At 47.2% G+C, this 27,401-nt stretch overlaps 1 protein-coding gene across 1 annotated transcript in view; it reads right to left on the bottom strand.

The window, feature by feature from the left end:
* Positions 1–3,515: 3,515 nt before the first annotated feature.
* Positions 3,516–27,401, bottom strand: part of STX12 (syntaxin 12) — a 44,532-nt gene continuing 20,646 nt past the window's right edge. Inside the window, exons 4-9 of the mRNA XM_074976421.1 lie at positions 13,224–13,361; positions 12,189–12,232; positions 10,334–10,436; positions 9,707–9,779; positions 9,386–9,468; positions 3,516–5,091 (exon numbers count right to left, since the gene is read on the bottom strand). Of these exons, the coding sequence (XP_074832522.1) occupies positions 4,999–5,091; positions 9,386–9,468; positions 9,707–9,779; positions 10,334–10,436; positions 12,189–12,232; positions 13,224–13,361 (534 nt within the window). The 3' untranslated portion in view covers positions 3,516–4,998. The remainder of the gene's footprint in view (positions 5,092–9,385; positions 9,469–9,706; positions 9,780–10,333; positions 10,437–12,188; positions 12,233–13,223; positions 13,362–27,401) is intronic.

Below are 27,401 nucleotides of genomic sequence, written 5' to 3'. Positions count from 1 at the left end.
ATCATGTCAAACTAATCTGATAGCTTTCTTTGGTAGGATAACAAGCCTTGTGGATAGGGGAGAAGCGGTAGATGGAGTATACCTAGACTTTAGTAAAGCGTTTGATACAGTCTTGCATGATATTCTTTTAAAAAAACGAGGCCAATACAATTTAGATGAGGCTACTATAAGGTAGGTGCATAACTGGCTGGATAACCGTACCCAGAGAGTAGTTCTTAATGGTTCTCAATCCTGCTGGAAAACTATAACAAGTGGGGTTCTGCAGGGATCTGTTAGGACCGGTTCTGTTCAATATCTTCATCAATGATTTAGATACTGGCATAGAAAGTACGCTTATTAAGTTTGCAGATGATACCAAGTTGAGAGGGATTGTAACTGCTTTGGAGGAGAGGGTCATAATTCAAAATGATCTGGATAAATTGGAGAAATGGTCTGAGGTAAACAGGATGAAGTTTAATAAAGACAAATGCAAAGTGCTCCACTTGGGAAGGAACAATCAGTGTCACACATACAGAATGGGGAGAGCCTGTCTAGGAACGACTACAGCAGAAAGGGATCTAGGGGTTATAGTGGACCACAAGCTAAATATGAGTCAATAGTGTGATGCTGTTGCAAAAAAAGCAAACATGATTCTGGGATGCATCAACAGGTGTGTTGCGAACAAGACACGCAAAGTCATCCTTCCGCTCTACTCTGCGCTGGTTAGGCCTCAGCTGGAGTATTGTGTCCAGTTCTGGGCACCGCAGTTCAAGAAAGATGTGGAGAGATTAGAGAGGGTCCAGAAGAGAGAGACAAGAATGATTAAAGGGCTAGAGAATGTGACCTATGAAGAAAGGCTGAAAGAATTGGGCTTGTTCAGTTTGGAAAAGAGAAGATTGAGGGGAGACATGATAGCAGTTTTCAGGTATCTAAAAGGGTGTCATAAGGAGGGAGAAAACTTGTTATTCTTGGCCTCTGAGGATAGAACAAGAGGTAATGGACTTAAACTGCAGCAAGGGAGGTTTAAGTTGGACATTAGGAAAAAGCTCCTAACTGTCAGGGTGGTCAAACAGTGGAATAAATTGCCAAGGGAGGTTGTGGAATCTCCATTGCTGGAGATATTTAAGAACAGGTTAGATAGATGTCTATCAGGTATGGTTTAGACAGTACTTGGTCCTGCCATTGAGACAGGGGGCTGGACTCGATGGCCTCTCGAGGTCCCTTCCAGACCTAGTGTTCTACGATTAATGCTATGTACTTATTTTCTTACAAATGCCAAAAGGGGTTTTTCATACAAATGTAACTGGAGTTTGTCAGTTTGGATTATACCAGACAAGTTGGGGGAGCCCTGTTAACTGCAGGGATGGAAAGTGGGGCCCAGCATCCAAAGTTTGCTCACTTCTGCCCTAGAGGTTCCAGACCTGAGCTCAGACCCGTACCTGAATATTCCTGCGGACTGGGGGTTCACTGCTCAAATGGGTAGATGCCAGGCTTGCCTGTATGCTGTGAAGTGCAATGATTCGGGCTGCCTGGCTGGTAGAAGTCAGACCAGGTGCTGCTGCTGGTCAAAGCTGAGCAGCTGGGCTGAATCTGGGTTGCACAAACTTCCCTGTAGAACAGGATTCAAAATGTGCTTTCAGCAATGCCCCTCTCAGAGCTGGGCACATAGGGGGCTCAGAGATCCAGTTCTGCAGCTCACTATGCAAGACACTGGAGAGAATTATAGTGCCAAACAGGCTTGTGAATCAACTGACTCAAACAGATCTGAGCAAGCACTTGAAGTACTCACCTGCGTCACTGCAGTTTGAGGTGTGTTGCTCATACCCGGGCAAGACTTGAACGACCAGTAGCTTGGAAGCTGCATTTGCACAGCCTTTGGTGCTCAGTACAAGTCATGCTGGCCTACTTACTATAACCAAACACAGCCCAGCTAGCGTATGTGCTAGGACAAGTATGAACTCTGGCTGGTTTGAGCTCTTTTTAATTCAGATGAGGGACAAAGGAGATAGGGAGTTGTAAGTATGGGAGTGCTGTCTATCTGAAATAGACAGAGACTGGCCTATCTTAATCATATGCCCAAAGTTTGATTTTCATTCTTACCTAGAAGTTTGAGCCCACCGGCCTGCTGCCTTGTTAAGAAAAAGCTATAAAAGCTAATGGGAAAGTCAGCCTGAAAACTCAGAACACTGGTTCTTTGAGCAAGATTTAACCTACCTCATCTCTCCACCCTGAGTGAGTGTAACAGACTAACAGCTGGGGCTGAGGAAGGCTAGGCTAGGAATGACGACCAGAGGCTGCTGCCATACTGCCTCTGACTGGAGCATTAACATTACAGGCAAATAAAATTTAAATTTCCTACAACTTAAACCTGATGACGTAAGGAGCAGCACACACTGATGGGGTGGGGGGGTCTCTTGTCACTTAAGGCAGACAGGGTGGGACGAACTCTCCCAAGAGTCTTTAGAAAACTGATGGTAGGCAGATCTTTCAATGCACGTAATAGAATCAGGACTAGAAGGGACCTGGAGAGATCTAGTCCAGTGTCTTGCACTCATGGGAGGACTGTTACAATAGACCCCCAACTTCCCTGGGGGGTACATTCTCACAACCCCCATGTCAGTCAGATTTCAGGCCACTCAGGGGAGCCAGGAAACTGACAAGGGCACCAACCCTGGTCATTTTCCTGGCTCCATCCAGCGGAGGGGAGCTGGGGATCAGGCAGCAGCCTGGCTCCCCTCTATTTACAGAGCCGGGAGACTGATGAGGGCTGCTGCCCTGGTCAGTTTTCCTGCTCCTGTCAGTGAGGGCAGCTGACAGGAGTGGGAAAAATGACCACAGCAGCGCTGGTCAGTTCTCCCATTCAGAGTTGCGGTAACCCAAGATATGCACAACTCGAGTGCATATCCCGGGGGCCACGCCAGGCCTGGAGCTGAGAGCACCTGGAGTTTCACCAGCCCCGTGTCCAGCGCTCAGTCCTGCAGCCAGCCACTGAGGGTCTGCCAACAGCCCATCCCTGCTCTTTCCGTGGGAACAGACGCACCCATAGCACGAAACCCAGCACTGGGCAAGGCCTGTGGTCAGGCATTCAGATGGGCCCTGGAGGCACCAAAGCCAGGCCCCACAGTGGTGTGTGCCACGCATTCAGCCCACGGCATGCTGAGCGAAGGCCCCATGACGCTAACAAGGGGCCCATTACTGTGGGCTCTGGGGGTCTACTGCATCTCAAAAGAGTTCAGTACGTGGCCAAGTTCAGTGTTCTTTTAACTGAAGTGTCACCAACACAGTTTCAGCACGGAAATCTTGTACACATCCATGTAAAAAAAGGAGTAACTGCTCACTTTACATTACCTTTAACTAAATATGGAAGATCTTACACTAGATGTGAACACTGGAAATGTCACAAGCAAGAGTGGTTGGAATGAAAACAGCTTTCTACCCTACCTAGAGAGGACAGCTTCAAGTGACTAAGGATCATTTTCTCCAGCGTAAGCAGTTTGTCCACATTTCAAAACGTATGAGAAAGATGACTGATCAAACACTTTTAAAAATGTTTATTGACGGTTATTGGATGGAATGATGGTGCAATAGTGCAAAAAAACAGTGCAATTATGAAAACACATTCCCTCCGCAGTTTTCACATTTAGTTAAAATACTAACCTCAGACAGACATGGAATAAGGATTAAATACAAAATGGGTCAATATGCTACAGTTAGCTGCATGATGACGCACTTTAGTTTGAATCTTATTTTTCCATCAGTGCATTTCAGTTCAGAATCACATTGAAGAATGGGAGTGGCAGGTAGATGCTATCCTTTCCTATGATGGAACAGGAAGTAGAGCCAGAGATAAAAAACTTAGTCAAGCAATACCTCTGCTATTCTAAAACTACCACTGATTTACTAAGCCAAATTCCTTATCCTCTTATGAAATGATTAAGATCATCACAGGTTCATAACTGGTATTTGTTCACAAAATGCACACAATCTGTTCTAGTAGCAATTCCACATTTTTAACTAGCAATAGAGTTTCAAGAATCGTTTCTAGACAATTCAGTTTGACTAATGCAACCCATTAAACTTCAGTAAACCTCTGGGCTCAGTTTCCAACCTTGCATGGCTTTCTCATTGAAAACTCATTTTAAAAGCACCATTAAAAGTGAGAAGTTGTCACATTAACCAGTTAAGCTATTCGTTGTTCCAGATTTCAGGTTTGCGTATGCCACAGGGAGTGTTTCTGCAGCAATGTTTTATTTCTATACCAGTGGCGGGGGTGCTTAGTGGGAAGATTTCAGCTAAATTTTCTCTGGGAAACGATGTACTGTGAGCGTATGTAATGTCAAATGCTGTGTTGTCACCACAAACGCTAATGAGAAAAAGCCTGCTACCAAACAGTAATAGAAACAGTTACAACTATCTGAAGGCTAAACAGGTCGCTCACTGAGCCCACTAGTGACTCCAACTTAAGCACTCGTGCATTTTACACCTTACCAGAGTGGTGAAGTTTCTCCAGAAGAGTTAAGAACTATGGCCACCACCTGGGAGACTAATCAAACCATGGGGCAGACGACAGAGATTTTAGGAACTGCCGAGTCAGTATAAAGTGAGAATCAGCATTGTGTACTCTCTGGAAATAATTCCTATTTGCACCACTCCTACAAAGTGTAGCTGTACATAGAAACATGTTAGAAGAATTGTAGTGCACTTTTCCAAAGCAAAACATTTTCAACTACTGATCATATTCAAGATACAGCTGGGATAGGAAGTAATAATATAACACACAAAGCAAAAAACACAAGATCGTTTTGTTACATAAAGCAATATAATTTGTACATAACTGATAAATACTGTCTCCACGATTCACTAATTCCAAGTACTGTACTAATGATCTGCAGGTTAGTTTCTAAATCTACTACTAGAAGACATTCTGGTTTGTGCTCTCTCAAAGCGGTCAATTCTTTTTCAAGACTAGCCGGCTTGTTTTCCCAGCTCTGCAATGAAATTAGATTCTATATGAGGACTTCATTTTGTTGCCTGCCAGATAGCGAATCCCAAGATTACAGAAGCCACAGCAAGGCCAAGAATCAGGATGCAGATCTTCTTACGAGATTTCTTCTAATGAAAGAAACAGCACAAAAAATATTGTCATGGAAACGGCAGATGACAGGAGACGCAGTGAATCTGTCTAATTACAGGGTTCTATACAGGAGACAGCAGCAGAAGATGAAGCCCAGCACCTCTATCCTGACTCAAGTGGAAAGTAGCAAAGATTCCAGAGACCCAATTACGCTTTCTTTAAAAACAGAGTAGGACAGCGTGGAGGGTGAGCTTGCATTTTAAAATGACTAGCTGCCCATGGTACGTTTGGACACACCAGCATGATTTCTGCATAAATTATACCTCTACCCCCGGGAGGATTCTTTGAGAGCATCAATCAGGCCAGGGTCAAAGAATAACTAATTTACCTGTGTATTTCCTCTGTGTGTGTGCCTGAACTGGCCTTCTTGGGACTCTGCAAAGAATATGTGGGTGAGCTTGTCAGCCACAATTTCTGCTCTTTGAGGTAACAGCCTCTGCTCTTTGCATTATATGTTATCTCCATATCCTGACCTGGGCATCTGATATGCCAGTGAACACAGACATGCAGCTGTTCTAAAGTTCACTCACAGCAGCCTTATTGAGTCTCATTTCCCTAGACACATGGTAATGCCTGTAATGCACGCAGGCTCTAAATGCAAGTCCAGCGCTTGGGTTTGTGAAATTGTGAAGTAGTCCTGTGGCCCAGTGATCTCACACTGCTGGATGGCGAGAGCAGCTGCAGTTCTGCTGGAGTGGGAGTTCCCAAGCAGAGGGACATCTACCACCATTAGCACTGGCCCTTTCCCTTCTTCACGGCTGAAGCCAAGAATAGAGAACTGCTGCTGTACAGCACTGTAGCTTCCTCCTGCCCATCTCCAAGAGGCTCATATGTGCCTGTTCCTGAGCAGTAGCCCTCTCTACACAAGGAGGTGGCTGAACCAGAACCTTAGACATGGCACAGGCTCTAGAACTGCAAATGCAATAGGCAGGAGAGATGCATGCCATCAAGCCAACACTAGAGAGCTAATCAAAGTAGCCAAAAAGGGGCTCTGAAAAGCTACAGAGAGATTTGGTAGCAGATAAGTGTTTGGGTGCCAGAGGGAAGAATGGATGAGTGGGTAGTAACCAAGTAAGTTGTAAGGAACTGACAGCAAATGGCAAGATAATGCAAGTCCAGAGGTGTGTGGCGTGATATTATATCAAGAGATAAGTATGATGTGATAGTCTGTTAAGCTTTTTGAGACTGGGCTAGTGTGTGTTGGCATCTCTGGTAAGTATTGTGTAGTAAAGGTTTGCCTGGGCTATAACATAACATTTAATATTCCTGTGTTGGGAAGAACACCGCAACAGTCCAACATTCTGGTATTTAATTTCAAAAAGGGGAATTACACAAAAATGAGGAGGTTAGTTAAACAGAAATTAAAAAGGTAGAGTAACTAGAGTAAAATCCCTGCAAGCTGCGTGGAAACTTTTCAAAAGATACCATATTAGAGGCCCAACTTAAGTGTATACCCCAAATTAAGAAACACAGTAAGAGACCTAAAAAAGAGCCACCATGGCTTAACAACCGTGTAAAAGAGGCAGTGAGAGATAAAAAGGCATCTTTTTAAAAGTGAAAGTCAAATCCTAGTGATCAAAATAGAAAAGAACATAAACACTGCCAAATTAAATGTAAAAATGTAATAAGAAAAGCCAAAAAAGATTGAGGAACAGTTAGCCATAAATTCAAAAAACAATAGTAAAATGTTTAAGTACATTAGAAGCAGGAAGCCTGCTAAAAAAGCAGTGGGACCCCTGGACGATAGAGACATAAAAGGAGCAATCAAGGAAGATAATGCCACTGCGGAAAAACTAAATGATTTCTTTGCTTCAGTCTTCACGGCTGAGGATGTTAGAGAGATGCCCAAATTTGAGCCATCCTTTATGGGTGACAAATCTGAGGAACTGTCCCAGATTGAAGTATCATTAGAGGAGATTTTGGAACTAATTGAGAGGCTAAACAGTCACAAGTCTCCAGGACTGGATGGTATTCACCCAAGGGTTCTGAAAGAATTCAAATGTGAAATTGCGGAAGTATTAACAGTGGTTTGTAACCTATCCTTTAAATCAGCTTCGGTACCCAATCATTGAAAGACAGCTCATATAACACCAATATTTAAAAAGGGCTCTAAAGGAGACCCTAGCAATTATAGGCCGGTAAGTCTAATGTCAGTACTGGGCAAATTAGTAGAAACAATAGTAAAGAATAAAATTGTCAGAGACGTAGAGGAACATGATTTGTTGAGCAAAAGTCAACATGGCTTCTGTAAAGGGAAGTCGTATCTTACTAAACTATTAGAGTTCTTTGAAGGGGTTAACAAGCATGCAGACAGGGGGATCCAGTAGACATAGTATCCTTAGATTTCCAGAAAGCCTTTGACACGGTCTCTCACCAAAGGTTCTTATGTAAATTAGGTGGTCATGAGATAGGAGGAAAGATCCTTTCATGGATTGGGAACTGGTTAAAAGACAGGAAACAAAGGGTAGGAATAAATGGTAAATTTTCACAATGGAGCGGGGGGTAACTAGTAGCATTCCCCAAGGGTCAGTCTTTGGACCAATCTTGTTCAACTTATTCGTCAATGATCTAGAGAAAGGGGTAAGCCGTGAGGTGGCAAAGTTTGCAGACGACACCAAACTGTTCAGGATAGTCAAAACCAAAGCAGACTGTGAAGAACTTCAAAAAGATCTCAGCAAACAGTGATTGGGCAGCAAAATGGCAAATTAAATTTAATGTGGGTAAGGGTAAGGTAATGCACATTGGGAAAAATAACCCTAATTATACATATAATATGATGGGGGCAAATTTAGTTACAACAGATCAGGAAAGGGATCTTGGAATTATAGTGGATGGTTCTCTGAAAACATCCACGCAGTGCGAAGCGGCAGTCAGTAAAGCAAATAGGATGTTAGGAATAATTAAAAAAGGCATAGACAATAAGATGAAGACTATCTTACTTCCCCTATATAAAAACTATGGTACGCCCACATCTTGAGTACTGTGTGCAGATGTGGTCTCCTCACCTCAAAAAAGATATATTGGCATTAGAAAAGGTTCAGAAAAGGACAACTAAAATGATTAAGGGTTTAGAACAGGTCCCATATGAGGAGAGGCTGGAGAGACTGGGACTTTTCAGTCTAGAAAAGAGGAGACTGAGGGGCGATGTGATAGAGGCATATAAAATCATGAATGGTGTGGAGAAAGTGAATACGGAAAAGTTATTTACTTGTTCCCATAATATAAGAACTAGAGGACACCAAATGAAATTAATGGGTAGCAGGTTCAAAACTAATAAAATAAAGTTTTTCTTCACACAGTGCACAGTCAAGCTGTGGAACTCCTTACTGGAGGATGCTGTGAAGGCCAGGACTCTAACAGAGTTTAAAAAAGAGCTTGATAAATATTTGGAGGTTAGGTCCATAGATGGCTATTAGCAAGGGGTAAGGTATGGTGTCCCTAGACTTTTGTCGAAGGCGGGAGATGGATGGCAGGAGACAAATGGCTTGATCATTGTCTTCAGTTCACCTCCTCTGGGGCACCAGGCATTGGCTACTGTTGGCAGACAGGATACTGGGCTCGATGGACCTTTGGTCTGACCCAGTATGGCTGTTCTTATGTTATGCGCGTGTAAATTCACAGATTTACTGTATCAATATGAACATCAGCCTTAACATAAGAGCATCACATAACAGCCCACACCGGGTCAGACCAAAGGTCCATCGAGTCCATTGTCCTGTCTTCTGACAGTGGCCAATGCCAGGTGCCCCAAAGGAAATTAACAGAAGAGGGAATCATCAGGCAATCCCTCTCCTGTCACCCATTCCCAGCTCCTGACAAACAGAGGCCAAGGACACCATTCCCGCCCATCTTGGCCAATAGCCTTGTAATGTCTCCACTATGACAGTTACCTGCCTCTGCTAAGGAATATTCTTTATCATCTTCCAACTCCAGTTTTACTTTAAAAATGCAGTACTGGAGAAAGAAGCCAGCAGCTATCTTCAGCTATTCTCCAGGTCTGTGCATGCCACTTTATAGCCACTGCATGCCAGTGCAGGCCGAGTAGAGGGGCCCCAGAGAGAACCCACAGTTCATTTCCATTACTGATAAGCTGATTAGTAAATGTGGCTGCAGGGTTTCCCGCAGATGGAATTCATTCGATGATTTAGTCCCACCTGAGCCCTGCTATTTGTGAGACAACGTGCCTGCCTGGCTGTGTCTGCCTTGTTCTGTGCACTGTGAGATCAATGCCAGGCAATGCGTCCGTGTGCAAGGGCACACAAAAGGGTTTACCTGATAATAAGCAGCTCTCTGTAACTGTTCACTGGCTCTTTCCACGTGGATTTCTGAACTTTCCACATTTGCTTCTATGCTATCTGCACAAGTGCAAAGGGAGAGAACTCAAGTTACATTAAAAGCCAGACCTGCAGAATAAAAGATTAACTGAACGTGTCACCATGTGGCATTGATATAGAATAGCTGCAATGGGTCAAAATCAGCCATGCTCAGTTTTTCCATTTACACTGAATTTAAAATGTGGAATAAGCATAGAATAAAGTCAGATAAAAGAGAGGAGTTATTCTTCCAGGGCACCTGTTGTCCACATGTACTTACCAATCATATCTCCTTGATCATGAATCATCATTGCTAAATCCTTAAAGATCTGATTGACATCCAAAATGTCTGCCTAAAGACAAAAGTTTAGTACTTAACAGTCAGACAAGCTATAGCAGGCACAGAACATTTTTTCAAAGCTAGTTGCTTCTTTGCTTAAAGATCCATTTTAGGAATATTGCCCAAGGCCTAACAGAATAAACCTCCTCTACAAAGGAGCTCGCATCCTACTTGCGGGTTGATTTTCAGTGGTTATGGCAAACAGTATTTTCTGCCTCATGTGAGATGAGAGCTTTCAAAACGTGTACGTCAAATACAGCAACGAGCAAATTTCACGTGTATTCAGTTGTCATCCCAAGGCACTAGCGATTGGCCCAATGAGGGATTATTCTGAACACTTGATGAAGACTTTGTCTCTACCACCTTTGGAGCATCGCAGATGGGTACTAGGGTACCCAGACCTCTTCAGCTAGGGGGTCATTCACTGAAGAGCCAGTATCTCTACAAGGAGCTCCGTCCCAATGAACTCTCAGCCCTCTTGATCCCTCCCTGCAGACACACAAGCCTAGAGCCCGTTGCTCAGTCCTCCTGTTCAGATCCCCTTGCTGACTGGACTGCAGAGCTCACCTCCAGCTGCCTGATAGCCGTTTCCCTCTCTTTAATGAGTTCCAGGTCCTGTTCAGTTATTGCTACATCTTCGTGAGACTGCATTTGATTCCAGTCTTCGTTACTGCAGAGAGAACACAGACTAAGAGCCCGTTCCTCCTGAGCAGCAGACACTTTCACTCCTCATTCACACCACAGTGCCAGAGGACGCTCCCTCCAGGGACAAAATCCAAACAGGAGTGGATTTAAACCTTTAGGACATGGCTTCCCAAACTGGGGGCATGAAGAAATTCCGTGGGGAGGGGGGCACAAGGCAACCCAGCCCCTATGTCATGTCTCCCACCTGAAGAAAAAGCTGGTCTTTGCTTCTGGCTCTCAGCCCCTGTCATTTTACATGGGGTGACCCGGTACAGCCGCTATAAAAAGCGGGCAGCTGGCGAAGACCCTCCTGCAAAGGGGATTGAGTGGGGGTTGGGGAGGGGAGGGGAAGGATAGGGTTAAGATGGAGGCTGGGGGTGCCTGGCTTGGGAGAGGGGGATGGAGTGAGTGGAGGTACCTGGCTTTGAAGGGGGCTTGGGCGGGGGGCTTCGTGGGGCTCAGGCAGCTGGTTTGTGGGGCTCATTGGGTTTGGGTGGCTGGCCCCAGCAGTGCGGGGCTCAGTCAGCTTGGATGGGTGGCTCTGGCACCACAGGGCTCGGCTGGGCAGCTCCAGAGGCTGGCACAGGGCTCAGGCAGCTGCCCAGCTGGGGCTGCACCAGGCACTCGCAAGGGGCCAAGAAAAACTATTTGTGCTTATTTTTAATTTCAAATATCAAGTTTGTGTTCATTTTAAATTACAAATTAAGTTTTTTGTTAAAGGGGGTTGGATGATGGTAAGAAGAGGTGGGAGGGTGTGAGAGTTTCTCAAAATCAGAAGGAGGGGGCGTGATGCTGAAAAGTTTGGGAACCACTGCTTTAGGACAAGTAAATGGATTCTGGCAATGCAGTTCTACTTCGAGACAAAGTGGGTTAGTGATGAGAGGGACGATGGGATGCAGGTGGGTTTTGTATGAGGACATGTTAACATCGCAGTAAAGAAACTAAATGGTGGTCTGTGTAGGATGCTTTGCTCTAAGATGTATGCTTTCCTTAATGGGAAGGATTTTCTATTGTGTGTTTATACGGCACCCAAGGAGGAAAATAGGCACAGATGAAGTCTATGGAGAGCCAACTCCAAGCATGCTGTTTTGAGATCTAGGCAGAGAATGCCATGCATGGGTCTGGGTCGAAGGATACCCACTGAATTCATGACATTGGAGGTCTAAATAAGGCCGTTGGTGTTTTAATTGACTACCCTACCAAAACAACTGCAAATGAAAACCAACAGAGATGTTAAAGCAGGTTGTCCTCATGCACAAGTCATCTGCATCCTGGACAGACAGCATTAGTCATTAGCAACAACACTGCACAAGGTAGGCACAATTATGGGCAAACCAGCAAGCGCAATACAAGACTGTTTTCAAATATTTAGGATGAGGAGAGGTGTCCTCCTCCTTCTCCACTCAAAGGTCAAATGCTTTGGAAGCCGTACCAAAGATTCCACATCTGAGTTAGTTCACAGCCCTCCAGGAGTGTTCACGAGCTGGGATATTTCAAGATGTCAGGGTACCAAACAGGCAACATGTGAAGTAGTCTAGTTTTGAAATAGTTAAATGTTTTGGTACAGCTAACTATATGTGGAAATGTTTCCTATGGTGTAGGAACTGGGTTTCCTGCACTCTCTGCATTGAGTTCAGGGATAATGCTGCACTACTGCAGTTTCTGGTAGTAATGTGTTAAGCACAGATAGATCGAAGTGATACAATGTCCCCCCAGGAATGCAAGTGGTAGTTGTTACCTATCAAATGACACCAACTGCTCCTCTTTGTGTCGCTCATCAGTCTGGAAGAGAGGAATGGCTCATTACCGTTAAAAAATGCACGCGTAAATGGCACAGCCAACAAAAGCAAGGTATACTTAGATTCTCACTAAGTGGAGATGAAGAGCTGTAATGTACTAGGGTGAGCATCTTTAAGGCGCTTGCCTTGCCTTGGTTTTTAGACATAAGCTATAAGGGGCACTGAACAAGTTTAAGTCTTTTGTAATTGAGAAAGGGATGGATAAGCAATCAGTGTTTCAGTGCATTTACTTCTGAGGCCATCAGTCCATTCAGAATAGACTGGGTGGAAACTTCAGCAAGAGAACAGAATTAAGACTCAGTATTCCAAGGGGATTAGACAAAGCAGGCGAGAAGGTGGGTAAGAGGACTGGGGGAAAAAACAGTTTTGGTTACGCTAAGCAGCATTTTATTAGGAATGCTTCTTAGTAATCGTGAGAGAAACAATACATCAGAACAGGATTAAACCACCCACAGATTGGAAGAAAACTGGTAACAGCCTGAGGCAGTAGTAGGACAAATGGGGCACAAGAGAAGGGGGCAAAGGCGATGGAGAGACTGCCTGCCAAGAGGTGGCACAAGGAGGGACAAAATTTTAGAGTCTTTTTGGAGTACAATAAACCAGTGCTCAGCCCTCCAGAGTTGTTCCTCTCTCCATATATACATGCACATGCCTGACTTCCCTCCTCCTCCACTACAGTGAGCAGGCAAGGCCCTGGAAGGCTTTTGGCCCCGTGTTTCAGAACACAGAGCGAGTACACAGACATTGCTCAGTGGCAGTGCAGGCTGACGGTTAAGAAGCTTGCAGCCAAGCACACATATAAGCTGATAAGATCTCAGCAGGTTGGTGTCCACTTTACCCCACAAAATACAAATGCGAACATTTTCCTTTGTTCATGCTTTGTCAGAGAAGATCAAATATTTGAGTGACAAGTGCAGCTGTAATGAGGACTTCAGAGATGGGTGGATTCACTACACAACTCTTAAAGAACTTACCAAGAGACGAGAGCCAGCCCGAGCCCTTGCTACAGTCTCCTTCTCCTTCTCGGACACTCGTCTCTGCACTGCTTGGAAGTTATTCAAGGCTGCAGAGAAGTCACTCATTAAACGCTCCTTCTGCAGTTTCTGTTGGCGCTAAAGAATTGAAATAAGATAAAGATTTATTCAAATATCTCCTGAGGAGACAAACCACAAAGCATGGAGGCCCCTATCTCCAGCGTTCAGACAGATTACCCAGTCTAGCCCTGGACAATGACAGACTATTCCCTACCTGTGGGGAGAGTTCTCTAGCTTGCTTTAAGTTTAGAGAGCAAGGAGACTTTCCTGCAGACATTCACAGAATCTAGTATGTTGTGTAGTAGTGAGAGGACCTGACAATCAGGCTTGGTGTAAGGCCCAAAATAATGGTCAAGGCCTTGCTAAAGCACCTCAAGCCTGAACAGAGGGTTAAAGCAAAAACTGAGCTAGGTAGATTCTGCTCACACAAATGCAGCAAGAGACAGGGCTGGTAAGTCACAGGGCTTCAAAGCTCATAAAAACCACCACAAACCACCCAGCACCAGGCACTCAGTGATACACATGAGCACACCCTGCTTGGTATCATAGCATAGCATCCCCATAGACAATAGCTTAGCACCAAGTACATTCTGACCCAAGGTCAGGAACAGGTCACAATGCCAACATGATGGATAGTGTTGTTTTGATGGTACCACCATTATCCCCCAAGTTAATAGGTCGACCTAGTTACACTGAGGGGCGTCGATGTATTACAATGAAGGGGTTGTACCTGGATACGTAATGTGTATGTAACTTGTTTGCACCCGAGTATAAAAGCGTATGTCACACTGAACGTATCGCCCAGTTTAGGGGACAGTACTGGGGCACTCCGGCCCCCTGAAAATATACCAAGGACATGGTGCTTGCACACACTGCAACAAACATAAAACAGTAGACACCTAATCTAGGTGCCCGGGGAGTTGGAGACATATGTCAACAACAATAAAAACTGCTTCCAGCGCCTTCGTAGCTCGCTTGATTTGTGGTTCTTGGGGGCTCTGAGGTCCGCAGTGTTGGCTAACCAGAGTCTACACTGCTGCCCAAAGAGAGCACATGCATGTGGCCAAGGTGATTACCATCAAAGGGAGCAGACTGGATGTCCGAGCATTGTTCCGGTAAAGACACCAGACTACACATTGCAACCCATTAATCCTAGTAATGCAAGTGTATGGCACTAAATCATCAATGCACCACCTTAGGTTAACAAACTTCAGGTATCTGCAGCCTCTGCTCCCTAAAGATGCACCGGGAACTCATTTTGGCACATTAGCAGGATTAACCCCACCTTTTCCTACTGTGCATGCGAGCCCTGCAAAAGCTAGAGGCTGGTGAGTGTTTTCTCCAAGTGTCTGCAGCTTTGTCTATATTTACTGCAGTATGGAACAGTGTGTTGTGTGTGTGGTTACAACAGAGCGGTACATGGGGACCATGACCATCCTGTTCATGAACTTCCTCCATATGCAGCTGCGGGCCCATTTACACTTAATAATTAGGTCAACTTTATAAGTCACTTGCTTAAGTGATGTGAAATTTTCACACACTCACGCACTATTAACTATGCTGACTAAGCCCATGGTGTAGATGTGCCTGGGCTGGTGGAAGGCGGCTTTAACTGATTGAGCTACCGCTGTTTGGGGAGGTGGCTGTAACTCAGTAAGAGAAAGATCCCTTCAGTCACTGTAGGGACTAACCACACTTTGACACCCTGACTAGAGTGCAGCACTCTCCACAACACGAGGGTGTCTCTCAGTTGTGGCTTATTATTGTTTCATCTCACTGCGTTACTGCTTTTGTGGTCTGTGTTTCAGCTGGGATTTCTCCAGATTCATCAGCTGCATTTCCCTCCACGGCAGATCTGGTATTACTTTATTCCTATTTCCCACACTTGTTTAAACTACTTGATTTCTCTCTTAAGGCTACGTCTACATGACAAAATAAAATCAATTTTTAATAAAATCAACTTTTTAACCTTGATCTGTAAACTCAAAGTTAATTGTCCACAAACATTCTGGGAAGTTGACTTACCAGATTCTCCGCTGTCTTATTCCAAGTTTGACTGCATGAGCAGTGCATTGTGGGTACCTATCCTACAGTACCATAGCCCTGTTACATTCTGGGGGGTTTTGTACTACCGGGTTGTGGGGGAAAAAAAATTGTTGCAGTTGCTTGTAGATGTTTGATGTCACTATCCCAGAAGGCAAAGCACTCCCCCAGAATTCAGAGCACCCACTAATCAGATGGTTGGAAAGGCCCGGGTTGAACATTAGGAAAAATTTTTTCACTAGGAGGGTGGTGAAGCATTGAATGGTCTACCCAGGGAAGCAGTGGAATCTCCATCCCTGGGAGGTGTTTAAGTCTCACCTTGACAAAGCCCTGGCGGGGCTGATCTGATCGGTTTGGTCCTGCTTAGAGCAGGGGGTTGGACTCGATGGCTTTTTTAGGTCTCTTCCAGCTCTATTGTTCTATGATTCTATGAAAAACGAATGGGAGAGCCCATCATTTTCTCTGATGCAGAGCCAGCGCAAGCATGGATCCTCAAATGCTTCTAGTCATTGCAATGACCATTACGGCAACTTCCCAGAATGTCGTGCAGTTTTTCTTTTTGACTACGAAGGCACTGGGCTGAGATGGTTGAGGGTGATGAAGATGGAGAGGAAATCACTCAACTGCAGGCCAAGAACTTAGAACTGCTGGCTGCCCTGGATTCATTGCTTACATTGGAGTGGCGGTTTTGGATTCGTGAAACCAGCACAGACTGGTGGGAACACATCATTTTGGAGTCCTGGAACGACCGGAGTGGGTGCAGAACTTTTGCATGCACAAGTCCACTTTTATGGAACTTTGAGATTTGCTGGCCCCACCCTGAAGCACAGCAATACAAGAATGAAATTGGCTTTAACAGTTCACAAGCGAGGGGCAATTGGTCTATGGAAGTTTGCGGTGCCCAACAGTTACCAGCCAGTGGCAAAGCAATTCATGGTGGGCAGATCTACAGTGGGGGCTGCACTGGTGCAGGTAACCAATGTAATCTGTCAGTGTCTCCTAAGGAAGACTGTGACTCTAGGAGATACACAGGCCATAGTGGATGGATTTGCTGCCATGGAGTTTCATAACTGCTGTGGGAGAATAGACAACACACATACCCATCATGGCTCCGGACCACCTGGCCTTTGAGTATATAAACAGAACGGGATACTTCTTGAAGATATTCTAGATGTTCACCAACATCAATGTGGGAAGGTTATGGAAAATTCATTACATGCACATCTTCAGAAGTTCTGGGTTATACAGAAAGCTCCTGGATGGGACTTTTTTCCCAGACCAGAAAAATCAAGATTGGTGACATGGAGATACCTATAGTAATACTGAGTGACCCTTCTTACTCTCTGCTTCCTTGTCGCATGAAGCCATACACAGGTACCCTGGACCGCTGCAGGATTACCTCCATTTCAGACTCAGCAGCTGCAGAATGGTGGAGTGCACTTTCATCTGTTTAAAGTGAGGTTCAGGTGCCTACTGACCCATCTGGACCTTTCAGAACTTAGTGTTCCCATAGTGGTGGCAGTGCATTTTATTTTGCATAACCTTTGAGAATCCAGGTAGGAGAACTGCATGAGCACCTGGAGCGCAGAGGTTGATGCTATGAGCAGGGCTTAATTGCAGCCACCTACAAGGGCATTCTCCAATACCATTGCAGAGGCAGCAGCAATCAGTAGGCTTTGAAAGATAGATTCATGAATGACCAGGCAGCCACATGATTGCACTGTATTTCACTGCTGTAATACCACCCCCCCAATCCCCAAAATGATTTGCTCACACCACCAAATGTGAACCAATAAATCAAACCATGGATTTCAAAGAACAAATACTTTTATTTGGGGGAAACAGGTTAAGGTTCAGGAAGAACAATGGATGTAAAGGGAGAACTATTTTCACAAAAAGAATGTTTGTATTTTGGGGTGTGAAAAGGCTATTTCTTTTTTAAATGAGAGGAACACAAGCATGAAATAAGCCAGGTTTGGCACTCTGGGGTCTCATCAGCCCTACTGGCTTTTGTAACCCACTCCCCTGCCCAGGTCCCTCTGCCGTGAGTCCTCTGCGGACCTTGCCGTAGCAGCAGGCAGCTGTGCTATCAGCCATCTCCACCCCTGTTCGAGTCCCTCTGCCCCGAGTCCTCTGCGAGCCTTAGTGTAGCGGCAGGCAGCTGTGCTATCAGTAGTCTCCATCCCCGCAAGTCCCCGCAATGATCTGTGCACCACGCCACACATGGATACCAATAAATCACACCATTAAAAGACTATGTTTATTTGGTGGGGAGAGGTTAAGTGGCAGGGGAAAGAAGGGGTGTCAAGGGAGGTGGAATAGCCTTTTCAAGTGGGTGTTGCAGGAAGAGCTGCAGACTGTCCTTGCTCTCCTTCCCTGGGTTCAGGGAGGTGTGCTGATGGCTGTCTGCCACCACTGTGCTGTGTCCCTGTTGCTGGCAGCGGCTGCCGTTTCAGCCCACTCCAGGTGCTTCAGGATAAGGTCCTGCTTGGACCTCCTGCACTTCCTTGCCCTGTCTCCCACGCTGTGGTTGCCTACTGTAAAGTGAAGGTCAATTCACACAAAGAGCTTACCCATAGAATGAATGGGTCTTTATAATCAGTGAAACTCTTTTCACAAGGCTGCTTTAGGCTTCTTAAGGATGATAAGGATTCCAACTATGCATTACACAAGCCACCACTTACCCAGACCATTTCATTATGGACATGGTAAGCTACTGTCTGCTTTACCAGTGCGCATGCATGCAAAGCAAGGGAAGCCAGCCAGTGTCTGGGAGCAGGGGAAAAAGTTTTTTTCAGCCATTCCCTGGATCAATCCTCCCCAAGGAAAACCCACCTATGCTAAACATGTGGTATCCAGGAACAGGGTATGCAGAGCCTGGCAGTCACATGGCAAAGGGGAAGGGTTCAATTCCAGCTGCATGGACAGCTGGGTGGGGAGGGATCCCTGTACACTATTTCCAGCAGCATGCAGGGGGTCGGGGAAAAACGTTTCTTGGTGGCTCCTGATCAAGCCAGCAGTGTGGTCAGAGAGGAGACAGCTAGGACAGCCTGCCAGCTGCACGGAGGGGGAGAAGACAGAGTGCCTGCCAGCCACATAGTGCAGCAACGCAGGCAAGGGAAATGTAAAAGAGTAGGGAGCATTGCAAAGAAATCCAATCCAAATTCCTGTGCTTCTTTAGGATGGCAAAGTCATCGCTCTCCTAAGCAAAACAGAGTGAGAAAGAAGAGATGCTCATCCTGCGTGAATACAAGCCTGGAAAATTTGCCAAAATGCTGTGTAGGTGCCATGGTACCACATCGCTATCTGGTTGCCTAGCATGGCAAGGTGTGCTATTGTGGAAGCTGCAGTAAGTCAGGCCTGCCCAAAAATCTCATGCAAAAATTACAAGACTGCCTGGATGAGGCCTTCCTGGAGATGGCCAAAAAGGATAAGTGCTCCATCCCCAGAAATATTAACACACTGTTCTGAGGGGCACAGATCCATAGAAAACCTATACTCATATCTATACCTATACCTAGCAGTAACTTGCTTATAGTATTCAGAAAAAAATTACTCACCAGAACAGCTGGGCCCCAAGGGTTTGGAGGATCAGTGTGGAGGGACCTGGCTCCAGGTTGATGGTGAAGAGCTCCAGACTGCTGGGAACAGCTTCCTCGGGGCCCCTGCTGACTGAGCCCATCCTCCTCTCCATTGGCCTCTTCCTCCTGGCCCCCCACACTAGACTCAGCTCCTCTCGGCTCACCCCAGACTCTGGAACAAGGCCTGCTGAAGAGTCCCAACTAATATTGGGCAATGTGGTTGTGTACCTCCCAAGAAGGCGTCTACCTGTTCATAATACCAGCACATCTTTGCAGATGACCCAGACTGCCTGTTGGCCTCCCGGGCTGCGTGATAGGCCTGCTGGAGTTTTCACCTTCACCTGGCATTGCTGAGAGTCCAGGAGTAACCTCTGCTGATCATCCTGCGCTAAATCTTTTCAAATATGTCCATGTCCATGTCTCCCCAAATACAAAGTAGATCCATAATCTCCTGATGGGTCCATGTTGGAGCTTTTGAGATCCTGAGAACTCAGATCACAAACATGAGTTTTCATGATGGCAAGAGATGGCTACAGCTGCGATGGCCACCAATGTGCTGTGATGTTTACAAAAAATTCTGGCTTCTGGGCAACCTTTCAAATTTCCCAGGCTTGCTGGCGATGAATTCAAATTTGCAGGCTTCCTGGGGCCTACTTCCTGTGCACTTGGAGAGCAGTAGAGATGGAAGCAGCCAGAGTGGACAACTGTGGAGCACTGTGGGATGCATACGAGACACTTCTGGAGGCTAATAAAGTTGATTAAAAGACATGGCATTGCCACACTAGCCTTAATTCAAACTTTTAAATTCAAACTTGATACTATGTTGAGTCGCTTCTCAAGGTCTTATAATATCAACATTAGCACTGCCTAAACACGACCTAATGGTATTTCCAGTGAAGACAGTGACACTATAAAATTTGGGCTAATTGCCTTAAACTAGACTTCATCTTGGAGTGTAGACATAGCCTAATTAGGGTTCAACTCTTCCATTTTCCTATCACATGCCTATTTCAGTAAATGTGCATCATGTGCCTATCTTCCAGCTCTTTGAGAGAGTTAACTAAGATCAGGGTAGGTTTGTGTAGTACCCTCTGTAAGTTTCCCACAACTTGAGACCCTAATGTTTGGTACCCAGACCCGTCAGCCAGTTTCCTCCACATTTCAGCATTCCCATTAACCAAACAGTAATAATTTTTCAATTTCATGAGAATGTATTTGAGTAGTAGCATAAATCCAACGAAGCCTGTTGAGATGCTGAAAAATTGCAGCCCTTTGTTTTGGGAAACATTTTACCATAACGATTCAGGCTTTCATGAATTTTTGGCTGGGCAGCTACAAAGTAATTATTAGCATGTCCAGCAAAAAGAAATTCATGTATTGCAACTATAAGTCCACAGAGGAGCATAACTTTAGGTAGAGATTTTGTCCACTCGATGGAAACTGAATTGCACACATTCAATGACTACGCAGAGCAAGGGGCTACTTGTACACTACAGCATGGATCAAAGCTGAGATCAATTCACCAGGCCAAGAGAAGACCTGTCAAAATGACCACAGACCATTCTCCAGTCAACCTCATTTCTCTCCCTCAGATGAGAACAACAAGTTGATTCAATGAGACAGTTTCTCCCATCAATCCCCCATAGTAATTCGATTTAAGTTACATCAGCTCGAGGTATGTTATTTGGGTACCCCAGGCCAACTCACACAGCAGTGCAGACACAGGCATCGTTACAGCCGATAAGACTCTAAATACTGAATGAGGTGGCAACACCCGCTGACCCACGTTCACAGCAGATCATCCCATAATGGCATTTTGAAGAGGATTGCACACAAGAGTTCCCTTCACCTAGCACAGGGACATACCTCAGCACGCAAGCACCACCTTTCAGGCAAGGCTCCAAGATGGTTCCTTTATCACTCAATTCAGCAGGAGAGGCTCATGGCTTACAAGTTAAGGTTTATAATTTGTATAAGGTTTATAATTTCCTGGCCTGTCTCTTTAGTTCCCATGGACTTCTGTTATGATTACAACATCCAACTATCTACCCATGGAAAGGCAAGGACATGCAAACACACACTAGAATTATAGAGATTTGATGCTGGCCAACCAGCGTACCACAATTCTGCATAGTGGAACAATTTCCCACAACCTGTAATTTAGCTTCATCACGGTTAGCTATCGACAAACAACTTTCCAGACCCTTAGTAACAGTTCCAAATACACAACCCAATGTACTTAAGTGTGGTAATACCGCCACAGGGCAGGTGGAAAGCGGGCAAAGGATAGAACCATTGTACAGCAGCAGTGAGCTCCTTCTCTCAGCAGATCTGCAAGATTCGGGTAAGAAGCTGGAGGAACAGGCCTTCTCTTCTACAGCATTCAGGATCCAGATAGCTAGGGAAGGTTTCCATTCAGCGTTTGTCAAACCAGCAATTTGCAGAGCACTTCTTGGTGGTCTGCAGAGAGTTGGCTGGTCACAGAGTCAACTTCCTCCTCTTTCCCACCAGCCCCCATCTACTAAACTACAATAGGACAACAAAGGATGCACTGCATGGAAAGTATGAGGAAAATCACGTACAGAATTGCTGAATTCATCATTGGACTGTTAGTTTGCTCAACAGGTTAAGAAGTCATCTGTACTATTGTATGAAAGGGGAGGGAGTCTCCTAAGACATGACAGAACAGTCTTTGAAAAACCCCTGTTCTAGTAATATTCCTGCACTGGGAGGGGAAGTGTGGGGTCATCAGACTCCAGACTGTGCCTCTTTCTGAAGAAACATTTTTGTGTTTAAACACAAAAGCGAGCAGGCAGCCAGTCCTTGGTTATCTGGGTCACTTAAACATTTGCAATTATTGAACAAACACCTATTATTTTACAAAGGCATTAGCAGGCCTGGTTGTTCTGGGAAGGATCAGTGTCTGTTTTTGAGGAACATCCCTGTTCTGTTGAATTAAGACAGTGAGGAGAGATTTTATTCTTCTCTCCTGAGACAGCTTGGAGAATGCAATGTTGATTTGCATATTTAATTGCATTAAGAAAGAGAAGTTACTCACCGTAGTAACGATGGTTCTTTGAGATGTGTCCCCGTGGGTGCTCCACGATAGGTGTCGGGCTCGCCCCGGCACCGCAGATCGGATCTTTCCAGCAGTTTCTGCCGGACCGCGCATGCGCTGGCGCGCGCCGCTCCACTGCACACTCCCAGCCACGTGCGCGATCTGGTCCCCGCCAGTTCCTTGACCAACCGCCTCGGATGCTCCTGAAAAACACCAAACAGAGATCCGAAGCGGGGAGGATGGGCGGGTGGTGGAGCAACCATGGGGACACATCTCGAAGAACCATCGTTACTACGGTGAGTAACTTCTCTTTCTTCCTCGAGCGTCCCCGTGGGTGCTCCACGATAGGTGACTACCCAGCAGTAACCCAAGAAAGGAGGCGGGTAATCGGGTTATGTGCAGCTTGCCCCCGAAAGGACCGCTGTCGAGAGGCGGGTATCCTCTTGGAATACCCGGTGTAGGGCATAATGCTTGGCGAAGGTGTCATAGGATGACCAGGTCACCGCTCTGCAGATGTCTTTTAGCACGATGCCCTTGAAAAAGGCTGTTGATGCCACCACCGCCCGGGTGGAATGAGCCCTAGGCGGGGCCAGTAAAGGAGTCTTTCGAAGTTCATAGCACATCTTTATGCAGGACACAATGTGCTTCGAGATTCTCTGTGAAGAGAGACCCTCTCCTTTTGATGTGGGAGCGAGAGAGACTAAGAGTCTGTCTGTTTTCCGGAAGGACTTAGTTCTGTCTATGCAGAAGGCCAACGCCCTCCTCACGTCCAGGAGGTGCAGGCGTGCCTCCTTGTTGGAGCTATGAGGCTTCAGGTAAAACGAGGGTAAAACTATAGGTTCGTTAAGATGGAACTCTGAAGAAACTTTCGGAACAAAGGCTGGGTGCAGCCGTAAGGTTACTGCCTCCTTTGAAAATACCGTGCAGGGTGGCGTTGCCATAACTGCTGCAAGCTCACTCACCCTGCGAGCTGACGTGATCGCAAGAAGGAAGGTTGTCTTTATCGTAAGGAGACAGAGGGAAACCGTGGCTAAGGGTTCAAAGGGTGGTCCCGTTAGCGCGCTGAGCACCAGGTCCAAGCTCCACGATGGTGGAAGCGGTTTCCAAGGGGTGTACAGGTTCACCAGCCCCTTCAGGAACCTGGTAACAATAGGATGGGCAAGCACCGTGGGCCCTTCCTCTTCATGCTGAAAAAGCGGCGAGATGGACCTTCAACGATGAGAGGGAGAGCCCGCCTCTCTTGAGGTCCAGTAAGTATTCTAGTATGACAGGTATAGGCACTTCAAGGGGAGCTAACTGCTTGGTGGAACACCATGCAGTGAATCGAGTCCATTTCTGTTTGTAGGTCTTCCTGGTGGAGATCCTTCGGCTATTTTCCAGGACTTGTTGTACTCCCTCCGTACATGTACTTTCTAGGGAGCTGAGCCATGGATTAACCATGCTTGTAGGCGCAGGCCTCGGGGGTGTGGATGCACTATTCGGCGCCACCAGAAGGGGAAGTGGTGGACGATCTGACATGCGGAGAAGCAAGGGGAACCATTGCTGTCGATCCCATGTGGGGACCACTAGGATCATGAGGGCTCTCTCCCTCCTGGCTTTCTGCAGGACCTTGTGCATCAACACCATGGGGGGGAAATGCGTAAAGCAGTGGGCCCTTCCACGAAATCGCGAACGCGTCCCCCAGGGACCCCCGCCCCAGTCCTGCCCTAGAGCAGTATTGGGGGCACTTCTTGTTGTGCTGAGTGGCAAACAGGTCTATCTGGGGAAACCCCCATGCCTGAAAAATCAGTCGTAGCAGATCGAAGCGGATCTGCCACTCGTGTGTGAGCGCGAAGCGCCTGCTCAGCTGGTCTGCCTTCACGTTGTGAGCGCCTGGTAAGTACGAGGCTTTCAACGTTATATTGTTGGTGATGCACCAGTTCCACAGCCGGACTGCTTCCGCACATAAGGCACGGGATCGAGCTCCGCCTTGTCGATTTATATAAAACATGGTGGAGATATTGTCTGTATTGATCCTGACTACCTTGCCTTGTATGTGGTCTTGAAAGTGTTTGCAGGCGTTGAACACCGCTCTGAGCTCCAGTATATTTATATGCAGTGACTGTTCCATAGGGGACTACAGTCCTTGCATCACCTTTTCGCCAATATGTGCTCCCCACCCTATGCGAGAGGCGTCGCTGGTGAGAAAAATAGAGATTTGTGGTTGGTGAAAGGGTACCCCTGTTAGCATGTTCTTGGGGTTTACCCACCATTGCAGAGATCTGCGCACCTCTGTTGTGGGCGACACCACCCTGCGGACAGTATGGGATGCTGGCTTGTAAACGCTCGCCAACCAATGTTGTAGGTTGCGTATATGCAATCTGGCATTCTGTACCACGAACGTTGCCGCTGCCATGTGGCCGAGCAGCTGCAAGCACGTTAAAACCGGCACCGTGGGGCTGTATGTAATGACTTGTACCAGGGAACCGATGGCGCGAAAGCGAGCGTCGGGTAGATAAACCCTTGCTGTGATAGAATTTATGCATGCCCCTATGAACTCTATGTCCTGTGTGGGGTCGATCTTTGACTTAGCAAGGTTGATGACCAGGCCCAGCGAAGAAAACGTGTTTGCTGTTACGCGTATCATGCGTAGTACCTCCGTCTTTGAGGCCTCTTTCAGTAGGCAGTCATCCAGATATGGAAATATAAATACCCCCTGTCTGTGCAGGTAGGCTGACACCACTGCCAGGGTCTTGGTAAAGACTCTGGGGGCCAAGGAGAGGCCGAATGGCAGAACCTTGTATTGGAAATGCTCTTTGCCGACCATAAACCGGAGAAAACGCCTGTGAGCCGGGTGGATCGTTATATGAAAATACACATCTTGTAAGTTGAGGGCTGCAAACCAAGCCAATCTCCATCGTCCAGTGCCGTGAGTATAGAGGCGACTGTGATCATCCAAAAGCGTTGTTTGCGCAAGTACCCGTTGAGGCCTCGAAGATCTAAGATGGGCCTCCAGCCTCCTGTTTTCTTCTCTGTGAGGAAGTATCGTGAATAAAACCCTTTCCCCTGAAGTCGCTCCGGCACTCTTTCCACTACCCCATAAGCATCACGTGGTCCACCTCGTGCTTGAGTTTCGCCTCGTGGGAGGCATCCCTGAGATGAGGCCTGGGCGGAGGTCTTGGCGGTGGGAGTGACTGAAAGGGGATCACGTAACCCGTGGCTATGATCTCTAGTACCCACTTGTCTGTGGTGATCTTTTGCCATTGTGAGTGGAACGGTCGGAGGCGATGATGGAACATTAATTGTGGATGACATTGCGCGATGGTAGTAATAGTGCAGCCCTCGACCTGTCCGTCAAACTTGTTGCCTTTGGGCCTGCCCCGAGGATGCACAGCCTTGTTGGGAACGTCGCCTAGGAGTTCTATACTGTTGTTGCCGCCCTTGGTCATAGCCCCGTTGGTACTGAGCACGCTGAGGTTGGTACAGGTATCGCCGTTGCTGAGGGTAATACTTTTTCTTTCTGTATGGAGCAGTATAAAATACCCAGGGTTCTGAGTGTGGCTCTTGAGTCTTTACTGGAATGAAGGACCGAATCAGTTGACTCTGCAAACAACTTCTGGGTGTCGAAAGGGAGATCGACAATTTTTGCCTGCAGATCCCTCGGGATACCTGATGTCTGGAGCCAGGATTCCCTGCGCATGACCACTGCCGTGGCCGTTGAGCGTGCCGCCGTGTCCGCTACGTCCAGGGCGATCTGGACTCGTCCTTGAAGCTGCGTAGCCCTTTTGCACGATGGCCTTCAGCACCGGCTTCTTATCTTCTGGAAGCGAATCCATGAGAGAAGTAAGCCCGGAGTAATTGTCGAAATTGTGGTTCGCTAGATGTGCTGCATAATTAGCCACTCTCAGCAGCAGGGTGGAGGAGGAGTATACCTTTCTGCCAAATAGCTCTAGCTTCTTGGCATCTCTATCTGTTCCCCCTGCTTTGTACTGGGAAGTCTTCGATCTCTGCTGAGATGATTCTACCACCAGAGAATCTGGTTGTGGGTGACTAAACAAACTCCATGCCCTTTGCCGGGACGAAGTATTTCTTATCTGTCCTCTTGTTTATAGGTGGAGCGGAAGCCGGGGTCTGCCATATGGTAGTAGCAGACTCCATGATTGCTTCGTCGAGCGGGATAGCAATTTTGGATGAGGCCGGAGGCCTCAGGTTTTTGAGGAGCTTGTGGTGCTTCTCCTGAACCTCTGCTGTTTGGATGCCTTGCGTGAAAGCCACCCTTTTAAACAGCTCCTGAAACTGTTTGAGGTCGTCCGGGGGGGGGGGGGGGGGCAACATCCCCGGGGGCTGTAGCCTCGTCGGGGGAGGACAAGGAGGAACCACTAGGGTAGACCTCCCTTGAACTCTCAGGGTCCTGCTGCCGGTGGTACACCCTCTCGCTAGAGGCTTGCGAGGGAAAATCTCGGGGTTAAAAAATCAGCTCCCCTTGAGACAGCTGTGTTTCTGTCCCCGTCCGTGAGTGCCCTCAGGGGTACTGGGCGGTCGAGGGGGACCTGCCCCTGGGTGTATGCCTGTGGTGTCTATGCCCAGCGTGATAAGGATGACCGTGGCAGCACAGGCATGGTTCCTGGGATGGAGACCTGGACCACTCTCGAGGTGCATACCCCCGATGTCTGGGGGAGCGAGATTGTCTGGATAATTGAGACAATGGTGAAACTGGTTTGTGGTAGTACTCCAGAGGGTCAAATCCCAGAAAAGGCGAGGGTGGCCCGAGCCATGGTGATGCTGGTTGGAGGAACGGAGGAGGCGGCTCTGGGTAAGGCTGGGGGAGACCCATGTCTCCTGGTTGGTGTATGCAGCATAAGGGGAGGACTTGTTGAGAGCAGCCCTGCAGCCCTGTCCAGAGAAGGGCTGCGGTGCCGGGTTTTCGCTGTTGCCTTTCCCCTCCCCTGCGGGGCTGGCTCCGCCCCTCCCCATGCCAGGGATCTCGGCCCTGCTGTCGGCGCCGCGCTCGGCACGCTCATTTGTGGTGCCGCGCAGGTGGTCTCCTCCGGTACCTGCAGGCTACGTGCCTGTTGGCCCTGCACCATTGGTGCCGCGGGGGTCTGTGCCGCTTGCGGCGGTGCTGCCAGTTCCGGCGGTTGCCTGGCCGCCGCTCTGAATGCGCGGGCCCGCTGTTTAGTAATTGGAGGCCCAGCCTCTGCCACGTGCGCTGCCGCGCTGCCGCTTGCTTGTGACTGCAGCTGGGGGCTGTGTGCTACGCCCGTCCCACTCGCTGTGACCGCTGGCAGGGATCGCGCTGGAAAGAGCTTTCTCCGTTTCTGCACCGAAGGGGTGAGGGACACCGCCTTCCTTTTATGGAGCCCTGTGGGTCCCTCCGGTTGAGGCCTCTCTGGCACGTCTGGCTGGAGGACCTTATCAAACAGCAGCATTTTCAGCCGCATTTCTCTATCCTTTCTG

This window comes from Carettochelys insculpta, chromosome 24 (assembly GCF_033958435.1).
Source record: "Carettochelys insculpta isolate YL-2023 chromosome 24, ASM3395843v1, whole genome shotgun sequence".
Classification (NCBI taxonomy): Eukaryota; Metazoa; Chordata; order Testudines; family Carettochelyidae; genus Carettochelys; species Carettochelys insculpta.
Note: the sequence above shows the minus strand (reverse complement) of the source record. Positions and strands in the feature narration are given on the sequence as shown.